This window comes from Pleurodeles waltl, chromosome 5 (assembly GCF_031143425.1).
Source record: "Pleurodeles waltl isolate 20211129_DDA chromosome 5, aPleWal1.hap1.20221129, whole genome shotgun sequence".
NCBI classification, from domain to species: Eukaryota; Metazoa; Chordata; class Amphibia; order Caudata; family Salamandridae; genus Pleurodeles; species Pleurodeles waltl.
The window spans coordinates 576,052,430-576,074,410 of record NC_090444.1 but is presented as its reverse complement, the minus strand read 5'-3'; the positions used below and the strand labels follow the sequence as shown (position 1 = coordinate 576,074,410).

General features: G+C 43.0%; 1 protein-coding gene across 2 annotated transcripts in view; it reads left to right on the top strand.

Moving 5' to 3' along the window:
• USP34 (ubiquitin specific peptidase 34) overlaps positions 1–21,981 on the top strand; it is a 1,940,069-nt gene that overhangs the window by 16,311 nt on the left and 1,901,777 nt on the right. For both annotated transcript variants that reach the window (XM_069234398.1, XM_069234397.1), the window contains exon 2: positions 4,655–4,742. In XM_069234398.1, coding sequence (XP_069090499.1) covers positions 4,655–4,742 — 88 coding nt within the window. The remainder of the gene's footprint in view (positions 1–4,654; positions 4,743–21,981) is intronic.

Genomic DNA, 21,981 nt, shown 5'->3' with positions numbered 1-21,981 from the left:
TGGAGCCAAGTGGTTCTGTAAATTTCCAAGCTTGTTGATTAAATCAGCACTCTGGAGGGAATTGGCATGGAGGGAAGGGAGTTTGGGAAAAAGTCTCAATTAGCTTGTTGTTTGCATTAACTCGAAGGAAGTCAAGAAGTTAGAGCAGCTGTCAATGATTGGACGTGAAGTCAGTTGATCAAGCAGTATTTTGTGGCCAGTCTTATTAATAGCTGCTGAAAGTTGCTAGAGCTGGGGTCTCCAGCCTCTTCTGCATTAAGAGCTACTTCTATTCAGTGAAAATTACCCTGAACTACTAATGCTGTTCGAGTTCTAATTGGTGCATCTTACAAGATTACATTACTTAAGAAGAGCATATGCATTTTAATCTTGAATCCTTCAGTTCACCCCTGAAAGCCCACTGTAAATTTAATTTAGAGAGCATGTTAAGATTGTATCTTGATTAACTATAGTTATAATGAATGCAGATCTGAATATAGATTAATAAAGTACAACCTATACCCAGGCGTATACCAAGATGTATAGTAAAATTGTGCAGTCTGGTAGATGAAAAGAAGTTAACAGAACGTAAGGCTCCATGGCATTCCCGAAGACAAAATGAACATGGACAAACTGAAGACAGGTTCGTAAATCGTTCTGAAGCCTTAATTACATCCCTCTGCTCCTAATACATTGTGCAAAGTTCTTGCAGACGGTTGCCTTCTGCAAGGGGACGGGAATACCCCAGACACTGCAGATCCACTGGTCAAGGGAACTCCTCCCAGGTCGCATGGTCTACTTATGCCAGTTTGGTGGATACCAGAAATTGGATTTTGTCTCTAGCGCTACTGGGCTTTTTCAGTTGATAGTTGTAGAATTGCACCGCTTTTGAATATCTGCCTTTTGTCTACTTCTGAACTCTTATGTTGCTTCCCAAAGCTTGGGAGTCTCAACAGGGGCATGCCTAGCTTGTACGGTGTAATTTTAATTATTTTCTTTATAACCCACTCTCAGGTCTGCGGCATTATTTGTCACAGGCAATATTAATTTTTCACATGCCTTCCTAAAGTGTGTCTAGGAGTAGATCTACACTGTATGGTTAGTGTACCTCAGGAAGGCCATCTCTGCCAGGTCTTTACCCATTTTTAATATCCTATAAGACAGTCATTAGGTCTTTTTTGGGCACTTAATTGACTCTCTCTGCACTAGGGACAATTTGGCTAATCTTGCTGCCTCTAGGTATTCTTGCTCATGGTCAGCATATGGCGGTATTTACACAGGTGTTTGTTATTTGTCAAACATCATTGATGGATGTTTAGTGTATTTGTTTTGCCCTCTCTAATTTGCCATTTGTAGCATTGTGGTCTGAGGGTGTAACATCTCCCTATAAGAATTGTGAATTAACTTGTCCATTGAATGATAGACCGCACACGGACGGTTGTATTTGTACTAAAATCTCTTACGCAAGTTATTGGTAAGCTGGTACCTGCCCCTTTGACCGTATGCATTTGTACTTTCTAGTTTAAGTCTGAAAATGTAAATCTTTTTTGTTTAAACCCTGTACATTAGCACATTCATGGCTTCCTACTTGTTGGCACGAATACTGCTTATTTTCAAGTTAAGTGTAAATTAGTGTACTAGTTGTTTGATAATATCTGCTTGTAAACTCCTTACAGAGAGGATATTATAAAAGTGATTTAAGACACAGGTCCTCATTATGACAATGGCAGTAAATGCCGCCTACCACCATGGCCTCCAAAAAAACTGTTGCCGTGGCTACCTGCCGTCTGCCATATTATGACTGTAGCCGGAATTCCACTAGAAAGCTGGCGGAATTCCGGCTATGGGCATGGCGGCGCTGCTACAGCAGCAGCGCCACGCTATATAGAACGCCGCCAACCGTTTCATGACACATGATACAGCCTGGTGGTGTTCCGCTGGTGTAAGCTGCTGCTGGCAGCAGTGCCGCGTCTTGTCTCCTGCCAGAGGACCCCCTGCACGCAGGTCAGTCGGGTGCTCTAACAGGGTGGGGGTGTTGTGTGTGGGGATGTTTGTGTATGCGTGCATGCGGGTGTGAGAGGTGTGGGATGCGTTTGTGCATGAATGGGTGTGAGTGCATGTATGTTGTGTGAATGCGTGTGCGCTAGGATGTATGTCAGTGTGTGTATGAATGTATGCATGCGTGTGTATGTCTGTGCGTGTAGATGTGTGTATGTCGGGAGGGGGAGGATGGGGGAGGGCTCTGGTAAGAGGGAGGGGGTGGGGGACACCCCCTTTCAGTGTCAGGGAGGGAATTCCCTGGCACTGATAGTGACTGCCGCCATGGTTTTCGTAGCGGTAAGTTTGCCACGAAAACCGTGGCGGTAGGCGGGGTCATAATCCTGAGGGTGGGACTGTGACGGCCACCTGGCTGGAGACCAAAGTCTCCATCCTGGCGGCTGTTGCCGCCCTGGCGGACAGAGTAGTACATTCAATGTCATTTTTTGGGGGGAAAGGTACCACCAGCCTGTTGGCAGTACCTTTCTCCAAAATAACGCCGTCCGCCAGGGTTAGAATGAGGGCCATAGTATTTTAGAATCCATCCAAGGTAACAGTAAGATAGGCAATGCAGACAAGATTGTTCTTCAAAAATAAGCCAGAATGGTCATCAAAATACGTGAAGCCACAATGTAATGGGTTAAATGAAATGAGTGAATTACAGAATATAATTCACTGTAATTGCCCATCCAAAGAACACTTTAATAAATGTGCTAAACATACAAAAAATATAGCGGAACACTGGTCATTGGAGAAGGCCCCAACTAATAGCTATCAATATTTGAAAGGACTCAAAATACTGTAATGCTTTGCACACAAACCAATAACAACTGAAAGACAGGAACACAGACACATAAGGATCTGCCAAATCAATGTCATTTTGATGGGCCCAGATTTGAAAAAAAATAACACTGTATGCCCTAAAATAAAGAAAAGTGGCCAAACTTTAAAAGGAAGGCAAGCTGCTGAAAACTGTCAGTGGAGCAGTCTTGTTAGCAGTTTAATGGTCCACATTGTACGTGGCCGTATGCCTTGATATGCTTCCTTGAGGTAAAATAATACACAAAATCTCAGGTTTCTCTTTTCGTTGCTACCAGCACAGAAGCACAAAGCCAATTCAAGATTTTTGACTTGAGAAGAAAAAGATAGTGGACAGATAATTAGCAAGTTTACCACTCCTTCTTTTGTCTTCCAGAAAAAGAACGTCCAGAATATCAAGCAGTGCAAGATTGAGAAGTTTCTTGTGGGTACCTTCCATGGGTTCACACTTCAAATTATATTAATCTTGAGGTCAAATGATTTAAAAAAGGCAAAATCTTGAATTGTAAAAGTTTGAGGACGAGTTCCGGATCACACAGATGTAATGTAAAAATATGAATTCAAAGAATTGTTAGTATACTATAAGGCAAGCCAAAATTGAATTGGAAATCTAAACTACATTCTTTTTTTTATTTTATTTTTTTATACTTTTTACTGGCCAGTCAGTTTACTTTGTAAGGCAAACCTGAATCAAGGATCAGTATTCTGAAGAAAAGCTTTGAGGATATGTGTTCTGTCACTTGAGGTTGATACGTGTTGCGCAGAACTAAAGTGGGTAATAAAGATATTAATAGCCAATGGAACCATAATGAACTAGAAATATTCATGAGAATTGTAGCGGGTCACATCACCCTCAATGGGACATTGAATTCGAGACTCAAGTCCTGAAAGCTGTACACATGTCGTACCTCATGGAAATTGTAATTTAATACATTATTCCTCAGAAATTGTCACAATTGTTTGGAGCCTAATGAATGAACTCCGGTGGTAGGATAATTTAACTTGGTAATTTAAAAATGGGAAAAACAAATGTGGTGAATGAACTGGTGTTCAAGAATGGCCTGGGAATATTGCCTTTTAAACGAAAAATGTAAATGCAGAACCCTTTGATTACAGGTAGAATCAAGACTGAGTGGTAACTGATTTTTAAACTAAATAAAATTTATGGATGAATTAAGGATTTCTTATATTTGATAGTATGGATGGTAACTTTCAACAGCCGATCATATAAAAGATCCTTGTACTTTCATGCACATTACAGAAACAAAGCACCAACGCCCAGAATTGGTACACAGCGCATCCGTGCATAACATTAGCATAGCCCACCAGATGTTGCATGCCAATTGTGATAATTTCTCTTATTTTAGAAATATATTGGATCCTATGAAGTGGCTCTGGAAATCTTAAGTGGAGCTTTGAAAGAAAGGAAGCTCCCTGCGTGTCCCCTCCCCCCCCCCCCCCCCCAAAGCCCAGTAGCTGATCCATCTTTCATTACAGCTGTGCAGGCTGATTTTGAGCAGTTGGTGATATTTCCTGGAGGATATATATACATCACCTCTGCGTATTTATACTCCTTCATGTTTATAAACCCAGTTTCTGTTTTCCTTAATGGAGACATGGTCTGTAGTAATTTGGTCTTATATTCAAGAAAACCTATGATTTTAGCCTACTGCTCAGGGCGTTGTTGTTCCTTCTCTGCTTTGTTTGAAGATACTAGGTCTAGATTGTGTTTGGGAAATCTTGTTTCTGTGCTACTTTATTGTATTTATCATGTAAAACGTAAATATACTGAAGTTATTTATTTACTTTTTCCACTCAGTATCAGACATTGAAGGGGGAGATGGACTGCAACTCAGAAAAGAACATGCCATCAAGATATTTGCCTACATAAACTCATGGACTCAAAGGTATGCTGTGATTTTTCTACTAAGTGTGCTGTTCAGTAGACAGTCACTATATATGTTTTTCAGGAGTATTGATAATGCTCTATCAAATTAAGAGGCTGTTGATACAAATGTGTGAGCCCCATATTAAGAAGCTCTTAGAAATTTTCTGACTGTGTGAACGTGCTTTCCTGGTACGCCTGGAGTGTCATTTGCAGCCTCTGGAATGGGGTATTGAGTTTTTTATTTTTTATTTCCAACCCCACAAGTGAGAATTACATTGCCCTTCACAATAGGTGTTCATAACTGAGCATATATAGATCATTTGTGGTTGTCGCGTGCGCACGTTTTTAGTTGTAGGTAAAACCCTGTGCTTGACCAAGACTGTGTATTATACCACAGTCTTTATTTTTAGGTCAAGCCTACGACCGTGCATGTATTCTTGCTTGCAAGACTATTGTTTACAGTAATGGGGTTGGTGCCTGCCCTCTGCTTGCCATTTGTTGGCTCCAGATTAGCCAGTGCAGACCAAGTGTCACTTCTGTCCTTTTGGTGGAGCATGGACCAAGCACAGATTTGTTTGTGTTAATTAGTGCCCTTCTGCAGCTTGCACTGTGATTGAGATACTTTTTCGTCTTCCCACCCCCCATGACTGCATCTGGTGCTCCTTCCCTTCTCCCCCACACACAGGTGTGTGTGTCTCTCCCTCTATGTCTCTGTCTCTCTTTGTTTTTCCTTTTTTTTTTTTTCGGGTTATAGTAGTTTTATGCTGTTTTTTAAAGACGTTTATTGTGCCCATTACATTGAACTTCCATATCCCTTTTTAGAAGTCCCTTTTCTCCAAGTTTCTTTTGCCAAAGTCTCAACCAGTCACATCTCTACCTCCAAGATTCTACAACTAATGTTTGAGCCTTTTCCATCGCCTCCAGTGTTCCTCTCTGGTGACAACTAACTCATGCAATGCAGCTGGGGGAGTTCATTTTCAGGTTGCTTACCTGTATGTCCTGGTCCATATTGGAAACCTAATGCAAACCACTTAGACATATTTTTAGCCCCATAATCCTTTATTTCTCTGCTTGAAGGCAACACTTCTCAAATGTAATGAGCACTGCTTTCATGTTTCATATCAACAAAAAGTCGAGGGGAGGTTGATGGTGGTACAGCAGGGTAGAGAAGAATGCGAGGAGTCATATTGCTGATATGCTCTGGGAGTAGCTGCCTGTGGGTAATATTTTAGTTGAAAGCTGAACCTGTTTGTTTATAGGCTCAATGCAAAACACGCTGATAGGATGCATTCTTAAAGCTAGCCAAACAAAGAAATAATCTGTGACATTCTTAAGAATGAGGTCTGGCCCATTATTTTTTGCAAATCTTTCTATTATAAACCTTTTTCTTAAATACAGCTAGAGCAGTAAAACTCAAACTAGCAGTGCATTGCATAGATGCGTCCAGTGCAGTGCACCACATGCAGTGTTCAGAAGCCAACAATTGTCTCCAAGAACGAGGTTGATTTCTTCCTGACTTCAGGTATTTTGTCCCTGGTATTTTCACCCACATTATCTATTGAATCTCAGAAACTGAGCCAAGGACATCAAATGCACATATGCTTGCTGGCGCAGCCCCAGACCCGGTAAACAGTTTGTTCTACTGAGGAAGTTGTCCATGCCCTAGATCCTTTATGCTCTGGAGGGTGCACCCACCTTCCTTCATATCCTTCAAGTATCCCTCTTGGCCACAGGTAGCCCCAAACCTGTGTAGTGAAATTGAACAATCCAAGTTCTCCAGGGTACCCAGGAGGGTGAGTTTGGGATTTAAGGAAGCACTCTGGCAGACCACCCATCGGAAGAGGCAGTGAATCATATCCTTGTATCTGGCAATATTAATACATACCCATACTATGTGGATAAGGATGATCACTGAGCTCCAATACATAATTCACCTGTAAATGCAGTTGTAGATATCTTTCATATAATCACATCTGTTCCCCTGTCTTTCCCTACAGTCAGGTTGACCTCAACACTGCATTCTTAAACACATATATGCTATGAAATCTGTTGTGGTAGATTCTAGTGGAAGTATGGTTTTCAACATACTAACCTTTTTGACTGAAGTTAGGCCAGTTTTGAGTGAGGTGAAAACATTATTACATATACATTACAGTGTGGAAACGTGTTAATATGATTTAGAGCTTGTTAGCAATGGGGTCTTTGGTTGGCAGTCCGGTTACCCCCTGTCCAAGCAAGGACCCTCACTCTAGTCAGGGTAAGTCACACACAATCCAAACTATCCATTGCCCACCCTCTGGTAGCTTGGCACTGAGCACTCAGGCTTAACTTAGAAGGCGATGTGTAAAGTATTTGTGCAATAAATCATGCAATAACACAGTGCGAAACTACAAAAGGACACCACACAGGTTTAGAAAAATATAAGATATTTATCTGATTAAATGCAGGTCAAAACAAGATTTGATAAGTATACTTTGAAATATCACTCTTGCAATTATATAGTCTTAAGTTCTCAAAAGCAACAACTGTCTCTTGCAAGCACAAAGTACCTGGTTTGCGTCAAAATTATCTGCACGAAGACTGCAGAGGAGGAGATGCGTGGAAAAAGGGCAGGTGTCTGTCGGTTTTTCTGGGCGAACACACGTGATGCGTCGATTCTTTTCCACGCGGCAAGGGCTTTGCGGCGGTTTCCGGCACGCAGGCTTAAATCCTTCTTTGCGATGCGGGGTCTTTGGACGTCCAGGGACGATGCGTGGAAATCCTCGGCGCGCAAAACAAAGTCGCAGGTGCTGTGTCGATCCGGTGGATGATGCGGGGAAATTTCTGCTGCACGGCTGGCGCAGCATCGATTCTTCTTGCCAGCCTGCGTCATACCGGTTCGGCGTTGAAGTGATTTTCTCACCACAGGGCAGGCTATGCGTCGGTTCTGGCACGCTGTGTGTCGATTTTTTTTTTTTTTTTTTTTTTTTTTTTAAATTTTATTTTGCCTTACAAGGAGTTTCCTTGCAGAAGTGAAGTCTTTTTAGTCCTGAGACTTCAGCAACAGGAGGCAAGCTCAATCCAAGCCCTTGGATAGCACTTCTCAGCCATAGATCAGCAAGGCAGCAAGCAGCGCAACAGCAAGGCAGCAGTCCTTTACAGCAAAGAAGTCCAGGTGAGTCCTTTGGGCAGCCAGGCAGCTTCTCTTGGCAGGTTGCAGGTTCTGGTGCAGAATGTCTTCCCAAGAAGTGTCCGAGTTGGTAGGGTCAGGGACCCAGTTTATTTACCCAAATGTGCCTTGAAAGTAAGGGAGACTTAAGAGTGGCTAAGAAGTGCACAGGATCCCCTTTCATTTCCATCCTGCCTGCCAGGGTCCCAGTAGGGGTTTTGGCAGGCTATTATTCTTTGAAATGTAAGTGTCAGGCCCTCCACCTCCAAGAAGATCCATTCAGTATGCAGATGTGTGCAGGTGTGACTGAGCATTCTGTGTTTGTGGTTGTCTGGGTGAAATGCATAAGGGAGCTGTCAACCAGCCCAGCCCAGACGTGGATTGGAGACAGGCTGTAAGGCACAGAAGGATTTTAAGTGCAGAGAAATGCTCGCTTTCTAAAAGTGGCATTTCTAAATTAGTAATACTAAATTCAACCTCACCAGTCAGCAGGATTTTGTATTACCATTCTGGCCATACTAAATATGACCTGGCTACCCCTTTCAGATCAGAATCTAGCACTCAAACAGTACATGAGGGTAACCCTAATGCTAGCCTATGCAAGGAGCAGGCCTCACAGCAGTAGAAAACTAATTTAGGAGATTACACTACCAGGACACATAGAACACACATGTTCATGTCCTGCCCTTTACTTACATAGCACCCTGCCCTGTGGGTTACCTAGGCCCTACCTTGGGGGGTGTTTTATTTGTAGAAAAAGGGGAGTTTAAGGCTTGGCAAATGCTTTTAAATGCCAAGTCAAAAGTGGCAGTGAAACTGCACACACAGGCCAGGAATGGCAGGCCTGAGACATGGTTAAGGGGCCACTGAGGTGGGTGGCACAATCAGTGCCTCAGTCCCACTGATAGCATTTAATTTACAGGCCCTGGGCACATGCAGTGCACTAGGGACTTAAAAGTAAATTAAAAAACCCTATTGGGTATGAGCCGATGTCGCCATCTTTTAGAGAGTTAGCATATGCACTTTAGCACTGAGCTAGCGTTGGTAAAATGCGCAGAGTCCTAAGGCCAGCAAAAACTGTCAAAAAGTGGAGGGAGGCAGGCAGAAAGTTGGGGGTGACCACCCTAAGGCTGTCAGGTCTAACGGAGCTATATAATCAGTTTGAGCAAGTGAATCTTTGAAAGCTGCTGAAGCTTGAACATACCATAGGTATATCAAGCAAAAATGTTATTCAATTACATTTTTTAATCATAAAAGTACAAATGTTAAAATGAGTACAGATTTTTTATTTTTTTTTAAACCACCACTTTACGGCATTTCATGGCCGATTTTTGAAAAGCTGTGAAAAGCATAATGCATGTCTACATTTAGCGAAATCACATCCCTTCAACAAAGGCATTAAACACATTTAGAATAAAGTCCATATAATTTACAAAAATAGACAAAGTGCAGAAGTGTCTGGTCCAACTGACCGTTGCAGGGACATACACAGGTATTAATGCGGCCATATTGGCCCAGGGGAAAGCATATTTGAGAGCAAATACCACCTGTCCTGAAACGAGTTAAGAGAGCCCTCTCCCAATGCCCAGCCACCTTCAATAGGTAAGGTTCAAATCCCGGGGTTGTTTTTAACACAGCATATTTTATAACTGTGTATTTTAACAATAACTTGCTTTCCCTATCAGTCACCTTTTATCGAAAAACAGTTGCTTCACATTCAGTCTCTCCGATTTACTAATGATAGAGGGCTCTGTAAAAAGGTTAGGCCTCCCCAATTTTTTCAGAGCAGTCTTAACATATAAGAGCCATATTATATTAAAGCACTTGTCACAACTTGGGCAGTTGCTGATAACAAGCCAGTTAAATTTGCATGAGGGTTTAACCAAACAGAAAACCAAAGTAGAGGTGGGGCAAGTTTGATAAGGTTATCTATGAATGGGTGTCCAAGCTCCTCATGACATATAAAACCAGTTCTTAGAAGAGGCAAGACACAAAGGTTAATGGATGCGGGAATTCTCTTCCAATTGCACAAGAAGCACACTACCTAACCCCAGACTCTGGCACCCTACAGTACTAAAGGGATTCATTGTCTTTTATATATTTTTGATAACTGTGTGTGCGGCTTATTTCCAATTGTTGCGGATAAGCACCCACAGGTTGTCCAAGTTTCTGGCTCCTGACAGAAAGAATTTAAGTTCATGCGTTAGAAGATTCAAGGATAATCTCCAAATTGGGAGACCTTTAGAAATTCAGCACCATCTATATTAAAGGCTTGTAAAGAGGAACTGCACAGACCACATGCCATCAGTTTACCCAAGTTAAAATTAGTCTCCAAGTCTAACTCCTACATAAAGTTAATGCTCCGACCATCAGCTCCAAGCTCTTGAGCATGCGGGCCAATAAAAGTGCACCTTCCGCATACAATAAGGCCGGAAACAGTATGGAATTAATTATGGGCAGAGCCAGACTACATTGGATCAGATACTTATTCAAATTATTAAAGTATAAAATAAACAAAATTAGTGCTAGGACACAGCCCTGTTCTAGTCCTCAGTCAAGTTTGAAAGGGGCCAAATACTCTCCATTGGAACCAAAATCTACTCTAGCCTCAAAGTCCATTTTAAGATTGGTGAGAGAGTGCACCAGATTAGCGTGCAGTCCCAGCTCTAGGATGGTTATTCAATGCTTTGATCAGTTTAACTCAACCAAACACACTATAGAGATCCATGAAAGTACATACATTGGGCACTACTTAACTATTGTATAATGACCCAGATTCATATGAAGACTCAAACATTGCTCGAAGGTACGGAGACCTTCTTGAAACCCGGTATTGGAAGGGTTAATAATATTGTTTTCCTCCGCCGGTGCTCTGATCTTATTTAATAAAGGTCCTGCCAAGGACTTAAACTGAGTCTATAAGTAAAATTGGTCTATAGCAGCAAGGTTGCTACCTGTTCACCTTTTTTAAAATTGGTACGATGGGTGACAATGACCAAGATCTAGGTAAGCATTTATGAGACGTTTTGTTGAAAACATTAATAAGTAGCGATGCCCATAAAACGATATTTTACTTAAATAGATCCAAGGCGAACTTATTAGGGCCTGACGCCTTGCTAGAGGGTCTCTCTTGCAAGGGATGTATAACCTAGCATAGCTCAATAGAAGAACCATTACTGGAATCAGGATGAGAAGAGTCCATCAGCCTATTAAAGCAACAAGCTCTTAATCGATAAATATGAGCAGAATGGATAACTCACTGTTCTGATGTTGTGTATATGCGCTTGGGCTTGGTAGGTTGCTATCACTAGCTCAAAATGCTCTGACTGTGCTCCAGAACTCTTTGATAGTCCTACTTCCACAGACATGCATTACATGACCCTCATTGTTTTTTGGTTTGCATGTTTCCTATTTTAATACATATTTTATATAATGCATGACACGCTGAATCTCCATGTATGCCTTGGTATAGATTACAAGGCTACCCACAGATGCCCCCTTGTAGCTGATCAGGTGACATCAAACCAGTTAGAAGAAGAGCGAGTTGATTTGCCTGCTGGCTTAAACGGGGATGAATTCATTCTGCAGCAAATGTCAACAAAAGTGGGTACTGTAAGGTCATCAGTAACCACTTCTGACAAACAGAACTCGAAAAGGACAACATAGGGTTGACTAAGAAGCTTTATGAAACCACAGGGGACTTCTAGCTTCCATGCCTACCTAGGACCATCTGGGTTTGGAGCAAGTTGATAGCTATTCTTCGGTAGGCGACGTGGGTTGGATAATTGAGGAAAGATCACAGCTGTAAGTGGGTTGTGATCACAAATATATATTTTTAAATTAATTTCACAAGATAAAAGATTTTTTTAAAAACCCACAGAAAAGAAGATTATAATCTATCCTTGAATGGCAACTGCAACCAAAATAGGTGGGAGTGGAGCAGCTTCTTCAGTAATTGTGAATGTTCACTAGATCTCACTCACTAATGAAATTAACAAGTTCCTGTCCTCTGGAATTGTAGGAGTTCAAGAATGGACCATCAATAAAATGAGGGCCGAGCTGATTAAAAATGGAAATTCTAGCCTGCAATTTAGTGTTAAAATCACTGTAAAGAACAAGATGTAGCCTGCAAAAGTACAAACGATTAGTGTTATACAATATATCAACATATTTAAACAAAAATTGATAATTGCCAATGTTGGAATGTGTGAAATCATCATTATAGAAATGAATAAGAAACAAACAAAACTTATTGTGAATTTAACCCAGAACCTCTGAATAGCTTGACTGAGTATTTAAGGGTGTAACCATAACTTTTAACAATATCTTGAACGAAGTTGCCAAACCGTCATTTGCCCAACTAGAACGCAAAGAGATGGCTGGAATAAAATTGCAATCCTTGCTATTGGAAAGTAAACTTGGGACAGCCTAGGTTTATTGAAATAGCACAATGTTAAGGAAACCAATAAAAGCAAGCCACTCTCTGGAGTTCATTTTGGCTTTTAACCCAGCAATATTCCTACCTAAAACGCTCAGAGTAGATGACGAATCAGTCTCCTCAGAAAATGTATTAGCATCCTCGCTTACAAATGCATAATCATGGCCAACAAGCGAGGCAACAACTGGTGATGGTATAGCTGATCATTTCAGGTTTTCTAAACTCTGTAGAGGAAAGAATCTATTTTATACATCGATGACCAGTTTGTCAGAGCGACCCAGTTCACTAAGGTTTGAACCCTCACTCAAATATTGTAAATTGCTAGGGGTCCTGTAGAAGTAACCAAGTGGTAAAGGCACAATACAGGACTTTCTCTTGTTAGAATGCCTAAATTGTATCAATAAATGGTGTTACGAAGGTGGGCCTGAGGAAATTGATGACCACACAGTCGCCCTCCTTAGATTTGTTTCTTGAAGGACCTACCAAAGAGACTCTTCTAGTGCACAATATTTGGCTAGATTTCTATATCTTATAGTTCAGGTTCCTAGACAGACAATTAATCAATTTATTTATAGTATAGTTATGTCCCATTTCTGTCTGAATTAGCTCTCCATGCTGGAACATTGGCTAAAAAGAAAAAAGCAAATACAGACAGGCTTCGTGCAGGAGACTTAATATAGTTTATGGTGATGATCATTGGTGGAGTTTCCATTGTGGGCATACATAACCACAACTGGATTTGGGGAAACAGGGATGGTAGCACTGAGTTTGAGAGTGACATTGTTGGGTATAGCTAAAGATGGAACTAAATATGGAGAGGTAACAGGCAATTGAGGCCCAGGATTCCTCACACATCACAAGGCATCCCTGAACCTGGAGGGCGTTCATGTAAAAAAAAATTGAATTTAGGCCTTCTGGCTATCTTACTTCTGCATAGCTGCATGTTCATTGGATGGGGACACGGAGGTGGAATTCATGGCTGGCAGTTGGCAATTCTGCCCAATGACAACAACTGGCCCAGTAATGACGGAAGTTGTTGGGAGAGGTAAAATGGGCATCGGTAAGACATTGCTGTCAAGGGGCAGCTGCCTTTCCGCTAACTTTATTTCATTTGACATTGCCCCAACTGCACGTGCAAGAAAAATGTCAACAGTTGAACCTTTGACAGGAGAGCGTGTTACCTGTTGGCATATGTTTTCCAGTGTCCCAAGTCTACATTTAGAGATGAGGGGGTACCATCCCACCTCTGTCCAGGTTGGATTGATGCTTACGGTCCCGCTCTTGGCAGCTGGAATATTTGGTTAAAGTAGTTGATCTCTTCTGTACACATCTGAAAGACTTAAAAAGTTTTTAAAAAAGTGACAGCTACAGATTTGGGCACAAGTTCATGTTTGACCAGTTAAGAACACAGTAGTCTACAACCCACTGTTTGATTATTTAGTCATCCAGAATATGAAAAGATGTGGTTATACAGAATGTGCCTACGGTAAAAGGGCTACCACGTACTAAAAAAAGATGACCTCCCCCAAAATTCCCTTCTACCAGGTCCCTAATACACATTATTCCAGAGCCAGTCAGAACCAGTGTTTGTGTGAACACTGGGTAGGAAGCCAGTGACAGCATGTTTTCAAAAGCCAACAAATATTTGATTGTGGGGAATCCTCTGGTTGAATCTGACTTTTTTCCTAATCCATCAGTGGGCGTATTTGTACTGGACTCCTCACTGTACTCGATTCACAAGCTGTTGACTTGTCGTTGAGTCAGATTGTAAACCTTTGCATGACAAAAAAATAAGGGACCAGGAGCCTGTCTGCTAGATAGATAACTTCTTTCCTCACAGGTCTTTCATCTAAGAAACCTGCAGAGTTTCCTTGCTCCTGAGGCTTTCGGAGAAACGGATGCATGCCTGCCTGCCAGCCAAGTGGAGTGGGGGAAGTCACTCTGATTTCTGAACAAATGGAATTGTATGTCAAAGTCCTCACTGGTCTGCAATACCTATTTATTTTCTCTTGTGTTGGTATTTAATCCTAAATAACTACCTTCCTGGTTAATTCTGGGTGGACCAGTGATTCCTTTCCTTGTCCCCATGCCCTTGTGTGCCTTTACTACCAGAGTAACATGACCAAGGTAGTTTTCCGTAAAGTAAAATATATTGTAAGACCAACTGAGGGGTACTGGCTTGTAAGACCACGAGGGCCAGTCCAACACCAGGTCCTCCTTTTGCTCCTTAACTGCTAGTTAGGTTCTAATAACTAAAAGTTTGTCCAGTGTCCCTGACATGGCACCAATGGTTAGTTCGCCACCAGTACACAAGCCACTTATATAGGTAACATCTTTTATTCTGACCCTTATAATTTGTAATTGTATATCTTTGTATTGACATTAATCTAAATTTTATTACAGCATAAAACAATAATTCATTAGTTGCAGATAATTGGGGAACCGACATAAGGTCTATGCAGAGGTTCATAAGCTATAGGCATAGGCCTGCCAGAATCCTCTACCATCTCATGGCTGTCCATTCCTCTATTGTGCCTGCTGACTTTACCTTTGAGCCTGACGCAGTGGGGAGTGCACAGGACCTTAGCTAGAAACTCTTATATCCTCATCCACCCACCAATTCAGTGTTCATGGCAAAGTCATCTTACCATCTTAAAAGCAATGGCCCGAACAGCGTCCATGCTCAGTCAAAAAATTCATGAGAGCTCACGGAGGACTTGCAGTTCTCAGTCTCTTAGGATGTTTAAAAACAAAAATAGAACCTACCTTACTGTATGGAGCATTAGTTCTTCCTGACAAATCCATTAGCAATCTGGATAAAATCATAGCTCAGATCTTTATTGAATCTTCGTTCTTCAATTCCCCATCAATAACCCAATGTAGTTGGAATTACCCTTGATTTGATTAACTGTTAGTCACTCAGCAGCAATGTTGAATTACTTCTGCGACTGTGCAATAGCAAAGATTCGTTGACCTTTTTGACTTCCAATGAGGTAACAAACTATCAAGATTTGTGTGCTGGGCTGAATTTGTCATCTGTTAATAAAATATCGTAGGAAACAATTTACTGCTATCTTTGGATCTCATAAAAATGCCCCGATTGGAGCTGAAGAGGTTAATTAGGCAGACTTTCTGGAGGAATGCAAGAACTGCAGACTGGCTGACATTACAGAAATATTAATATGCTCACTATACAATGAAGTTGTATTCTCGAATAATACAAGCCTCTGATTTGAATCAAGGATGCAAACAGAAATACATGAAAAGTTCCCTGTTAAAACGAATAGCTCAAATTCCGGGGTCTTGGAACACTAACTGTTTACCCTCAAAGGCCCTGTAACTATAAAAAAGGAGTTGATTGAGCACTTAATTAGTTCATGTCCTAGTTTACTAGATCTACAAAAGAAATATCTAAAAAAGCATTTAATTTAATTCATTGTAGATCTGTCAAAGAGGCAGTTGATTATTGCTTTTCCAGAACAGATTCAGTTTATTGCGAAATTAACTACATTTTTACATTGTCTACTGTTGTCTTTTGGCATTTCTGTAGATATGTTCGAGATTTTAATGTATTTAATGTCTTTATTATTGTGATGAATATTTTAATAAATGTTATTCACTAGAGAGTTTCACATTCATACCCGAATTGCTGGGCATTCCCAAATCATATGATAAAAGGTGCCTGCAGGGCCACCATATTGACAGGCGGGCCTTATCGCTCTACCAGTCTTCAAGACCCTTTTTTTGGAATTTAGTGGGTGCTATGGAAATAGTTAAACTAAGTCATCCTAAGGTTGCAGAGGGTAGCCAGCACACAAGCAATCATTTAACACACAGTCACTCTCCCAGGCTGTAGGAGGCTGGCCTGGCTTATAGTTGGTACCTTGTGGTACTTACACCTTGTGCCAGGTCCCGTTATCCCTTATTAGTAGAATAGAGGTGTTCTAGCAGCTTAGGCTGATAGAGGTAGCTATAGCAGAGCAGCTTAGGCTGAACCAGGACACATGCAAAGCTCCTACTATACCACTGATATCCTATAGCACTATATCACAAGAAAACACAATACTCAGAGTAACTAAAAATAAAGGTACTTTATTTTATTGACAATATGCCAAAAGTATCTCAGAGGATATACTCCCTTAGGAGGTAAGTAATATACACAAATGATATGCACACAAACCAAAAACAGTTAAGTAACAGTTAGAAAAGTAGTGCAAACAATGTAGAATCACTATAGAATGGAATAGGGAGAACTAGGCCTAGGGGCAACACAAACCATATACTCCAAAAGTGGAATGCGAACCACGAATGGACCCCAGGCCTAGTGTAGTGTGTAGAGGGTCACTGGGAGTGTAAGAAAATACTAAGGGTGTCCAAGATACCCCACCCCAAGACCCTGAAAAGTAGGAGTAAAGTTACCCTACTACCCCAGAAAGACAGTAAAGTCGAGATAGGGGATTCTGCAAGGACAACAACTGACTGCAAAACACTGAAGACGGATTCCTGGACCTGAGGACCTGTAAAGAAAGGGGACCAAGTCCAAGAGTCACGCAAGTGTCCAGGGGGGCAGGAGCCCACTAAACCCCGGATGAAGGTGCAAAAGGGCTGCCTCCGGGTGGAAGAAGCGGAAGATTCTGCAACAACAGAAGGTGCAGGAACTTCTCCTTTGGTCAGAAGATGTCCTACAGCGTGCTGGAGGATGCAGAGTTGTATCCACGCAGAAAGACCGCAAACAAGCCTTGCTTGCTGCAAGAGTTGCGTTTGAGGATTTTGCATGCTGCTGGGGCCCAGGTGGTCGCCCCTTGGAGGAGGAGACAGATTGGGCGCTCAGCAACTCAGAGAGCCCTCGCAGAAGCAGGCAGCACCCGCAGAAGTACCGGAACAGGCACTTAGAAGATCTGAGGACAGCGGTCGACTCAGTCACAAAGGAGGGTCCCACGACGTCGGAGTCCAACTCAGTGAGTTGGGCAATGCAGGACGGAGTGCTTGGGACCTGGGCTAGGCTGTGCACGAAGTAAGTCTTGCAAAAGTGCACAGAAGCCCGAGCAGCTGCAGTTCACGCAGTGCACAGGATTACTGTCTGGCGTGGGGAGGCAAGGACTTACCTCCACCAAATTTGGACACAAGGGCCACTGGACTGTGGAAGACACTTGGACCCAGCTCCTGTGTTCCAGGGACCACGCTGGTCAGGATGAGAGGGGACCCAGAGGACCGGTGATTGCAGAAGTTTGGTGCATGCATTGGCAGGGGGAAGATTCCGTCGACCCATGGGGGATTTCTTCTTGGCTTCCAGTGCAGGGTGAAGTCAGACAGCCCTCCGAGCATGCACCACCAGGAAACAGTCAAGAAAGCCAGCAGGATGAGGCGCTACAATGTTGCTGGTAGTCTTCTTGCTACTTTGTTGCGGTTATGCAGGCGTCCTGGAGCAGTCAGAGGTCGATCCTTGGCAGAAGTCGAAGAGGGAAGTGCAGAGGAACCTGGTGAGCTCTTGCATTCGTTATCTGGTGAGATGCCCACAGGAGAGACCCTAAATAGCCCACAGAGGAGGATTGGCTACTGAGAAAGGTAAGCATCTATCAGGAGGGTCTCTCACGTCCCCTGCTGGCACTGGCCACTCAGAGCTGTCCATTGTGCCCTCACATGTCTGCATCCAAGATGGCAGAGGTCTGGGACACACTGGAGGAGCTCTGGGCACCTCCCCTGGGAGGTGCTGGTCAGGGGAGTGGTCACTCCCCTTTCCTTTGTCCAGTTTTGCGCCAGAGCAGGGCTGGGGGATCTCTGAACCGGTGTAGACTGGCTTATGCAGAGATGGGCACCATCTGTGCCCATCAAAGCATTTCCAGAGGCTGGGGGAGGCTACTCCTCCCCAGCCCTTCCCACCTATTTCCAAAGGGAGAGGGTGTAACACCCTCTCTCAGAGGAAATCCTTTGTTCTGCCTTCTTGGGACCAGGCTGCCCAGGCCTCAGGGGGGCAGAAACCTGTCTGAGGGTTTGGCAGCAGCAGTAGCTGCAGTGGAGACCCCAGAAAGTTAGTTTGGCAGTACCCGGGCTCTGTGCTGGAGACCCGGGGATGCATGGAATTGCCACCCCAATACCATAATGGTATAATGGGGTGACAATTCCATGATCCTAGACATGTTACATGGCCATGTTCAGGGTTACCATGGTGATGCTACATATAGGTATGTGCACGCGTGTAATGGTGTCTCTGCACTCACAAAGTCTGGGGAATTTGCCCTGAACAATGTGGGGGCACCTTGGCTAGTGCCAGGATGCCCACACACTCAGTAACTTTGCACCTAACCTTCACCAAGTGAGGGTTAGACATATAGGTGACTTATAAGTTACTTAAGTGCAGTGTAAAATGGCTGTGAAATAACGTGGATGTTATTTCACTCAGACTGCAGTGGCAGTCCTGTGTAAGAACTGTCTGAGCTCCCTATGGGTAGCAAAAGAAATGCTGCAGCCCATAGGGATCTCCTAGAACCCCAATACCCGGGGGTACCTAGGTACCATATACAAGGGAATTATAAGGGTGTTCCAGTGTGCAAATGAGAATTGGTATAATTAGTCACTAGGCTGCAGTGACAATTTTAAAAGCCGAGAGAGCATAAACACTGAGGTTCTGGTTAGCAGTGCCTCAGTGATACAGTTAGGCACCACACAGGGAACACATACAGGGCATACTTTATGAGCACTGGGGTCCTGACTAGCAGGATCCCAGTGACACATAAGCAAAAACAAACATACATACAGTAAAAATGGGGGTAACATGCCAGGCAAGATGGTACTGTCCTACACAGGCTGCACATTTTCCTATAAGTAGTAGGGATCTGTATAGTCTGGATATACCTTTGCGACCCAAAGGCTCAATTCAAGCAGGCCTGGGACATAGCTTAAATTGTCTTCGCATGCTGCCCTGGAATGACAGAGCTGCAGGTATGTTTAAAAAAACTGGATGTTATGTCACTTGAAGCCTCTCACCAGCTGTTCCAAGGATTTGATGCAGTGTGAAATCCCAATTAGGTCCCATGGCTTGAACCCAGGCGCTGCCCCACTTGAGCCAGTCAAGTTCTGGCTCATAATGACATCAGGTTGGTCAGTTTACTACATCCTTTGATGTCTTTCAGGGCCTTCTGCCAGCACAAAACTGGGAGAATTGTGATTTGCGGGATTGAGTTTGGAGGAAAAATCCCCCCTATAGTAAGCATAGCGTCCCTGTTTTTTTAAGAGTGTCCAGTTCTAGTCATAAGGAGTAGTCGTGTATGTCACAAAACTGCCATTTTTCAGTGGGTATCATTTGCCACCTAGTAGTAGATCCTGAAGTCAGGGTCTCCCAGGCCTACCTCGTATGTGCAAAGGATGTATTTTTGATGTGCTGTTTTTGGGAGTTTTCCTCTGCCCACAGGAGGTTTGTAACTGAAGATTGCAGTTCTGAGAAGATCAGTGGGAGGATAAAAGGATAGTTCTGTGACGCTTATAGGAAACAAGATAGTGTGATGATTTTATAGAGTGCCACCTTTCCCGTCATAGAAATGGGTATCAAAGACAATGCTTCTAGTTCTTTATGGGTGTGCCAAATTATGGATGTAATATTTTGCAGGCCCTTTGTTGGTCACGAGGTATGGTCTTGCCCAGGTATTGAAAATGTTCTTCAGCAATTTGGAGATGGCCATGGTTGGTTCACTGTGGAAAGGTCCCAATTATTTGCACATAAGTGGACTTGCTCTGATTTACTTTCCTTCCCGAGGCATCTTTGTATACCTGCACCATTTGCACCGGATACTGTAACAATCTTTGTTGATGAGTGATAAAAAGCAGGATATTGTCTATGGACAACCTTCTCTCCAACCCATTCAGCCAGTGAAATGTATCAACCTGTGGATACCTCCTGATCCATTCCGCCAAGGGCTGTATGGCAAGCGCAAAGAGGAGTGGGGACAGTCTTGACAGGTACCATGTCCAGTGGGAAATGGGGGAACCAGCATTCTATTTAATTTAACCTGTGTCTTTGGGGCATCCTACAGGGCTGTGGCTTAGGTAAAGACCAAAGGGATAATGCTCATTCTTTAGTTAACTTGGACCAAGACGGGCCAATGCACCATATTAAATACTTTCTCGTAGTTTATTAAAAGTAATGCTCCAGGACCCTGTGGGCCAAGTATTCTGGCCTTTGCCATTCGGACATAATAGATAATGTCTTGTGCTCCTTCTTGCCATAACACCATTGCAGTCTTTGTAAGGCAACAGCCGTTCTGTATGTTTACCCCTTTTTTTGACCCTGTTTTGACTACTAGGTACTGGTGTAGTAGCGCTGTAATGCCCTGAGCCTTGCTAAGCAGGACTATATGCATGTGATCTGACCCTTAAAGTAGTGCATGTTTATTTGACTTGTCTCCAATTGGCATAGTTCAACTTACTTGTAAGTCCCTAGTATATGAGAGTGGAAGGGCAATTTTAAACTGCTAATTCAACTTCACCATTTAAAGTAATAGCAAAGCCCAACCCTCCTTTTTTAAATATATGCAACTATCCAGGCCCCCCCCCCCTCCCCAGATAGACCAGTCAAGCCCTAAGTCGGGGTGCTGTATGTTAAAAAGTTGAACATGTACTTTTTCATATTCAAACAGTAAAAAACATAAATTGTTCTTTTTATTGTAGAAAGGCTAGTAGCACCTTTGGCAAATACAGAGTTACAGGCTGACACTTCAGTCCTGTTAACTGTGAATGGCACCACTAAAGTTGGTACTGGTAGGTATCAAAAGAATCAGTGTATTAAAAAAGATTTATTCATTAAGTATGATTTAATGTCAAGGCAAAATGCAACCTTAGAAGTTGCCATTTTAGTTGGCCAAGGTCTTCAGTGCCCTCTTACAGATGTACACAGGGCTGATCCTACATACACCTTTCTGCTCTCCTGGGGATACATGCTAACGACTCCCAGGAAAGGTAACAATTGAACCTACATGGGGGTGAGGTGTTATATCTCTCCCACAGTAAGGTACACGGGTGTTAGCCAAACGTTGAGCTTCAAAAGAGAACCCACCTTTAAAGGGCAAATGGCCAAAATATGCTGCACCAAGGACCTGGCAAAGAGGGGCTGGTGTGGACTGCACCTGCTTAACCTCGTGGCTAACAAAGGAGAGGGATTGTGCTTGCTCTGACCTGCTTATTCAGAAGTCACAGACGAAGCAAGAGACTCCAAGAGTCATTTGGCTGACCTCCTGTTCTCAGCACAGGACTATGGCTGCTGAAGAAGTCTGCTGGGGCCGTTTGGTAGCCCAGATCTACACATTGCCTCCAACAGCTGCCATGCAGCACCAGAGATCTGGACCAGATGCTCAAAGTTGCACCTACGTCTGCTGGACCCAGGTGAGTTGTTGGAGTGCAGGTTGGTTGCATAGAAGAGGAGTTATTGCCAGAGAAGGATTTGGCTGTGTCCATGATACATGGCTACTGGTAGTCCAGTGGAGACTAGACGTCTACCTGAAGCAAGAGAACTTCGAGGGACCTTGACCTGTGTGACCAGGACCACATTAAAGAGTTTGTGGCCTGTACAGTAGCCACAAAAAAAAAACCTATAGACCGCATCTCATCCATAGCATCCTTAAGCATCTTCAGCATCCCTTATCCCTTTTCATTAGGGCAACTTTGTGGAACTTACAGCACAGC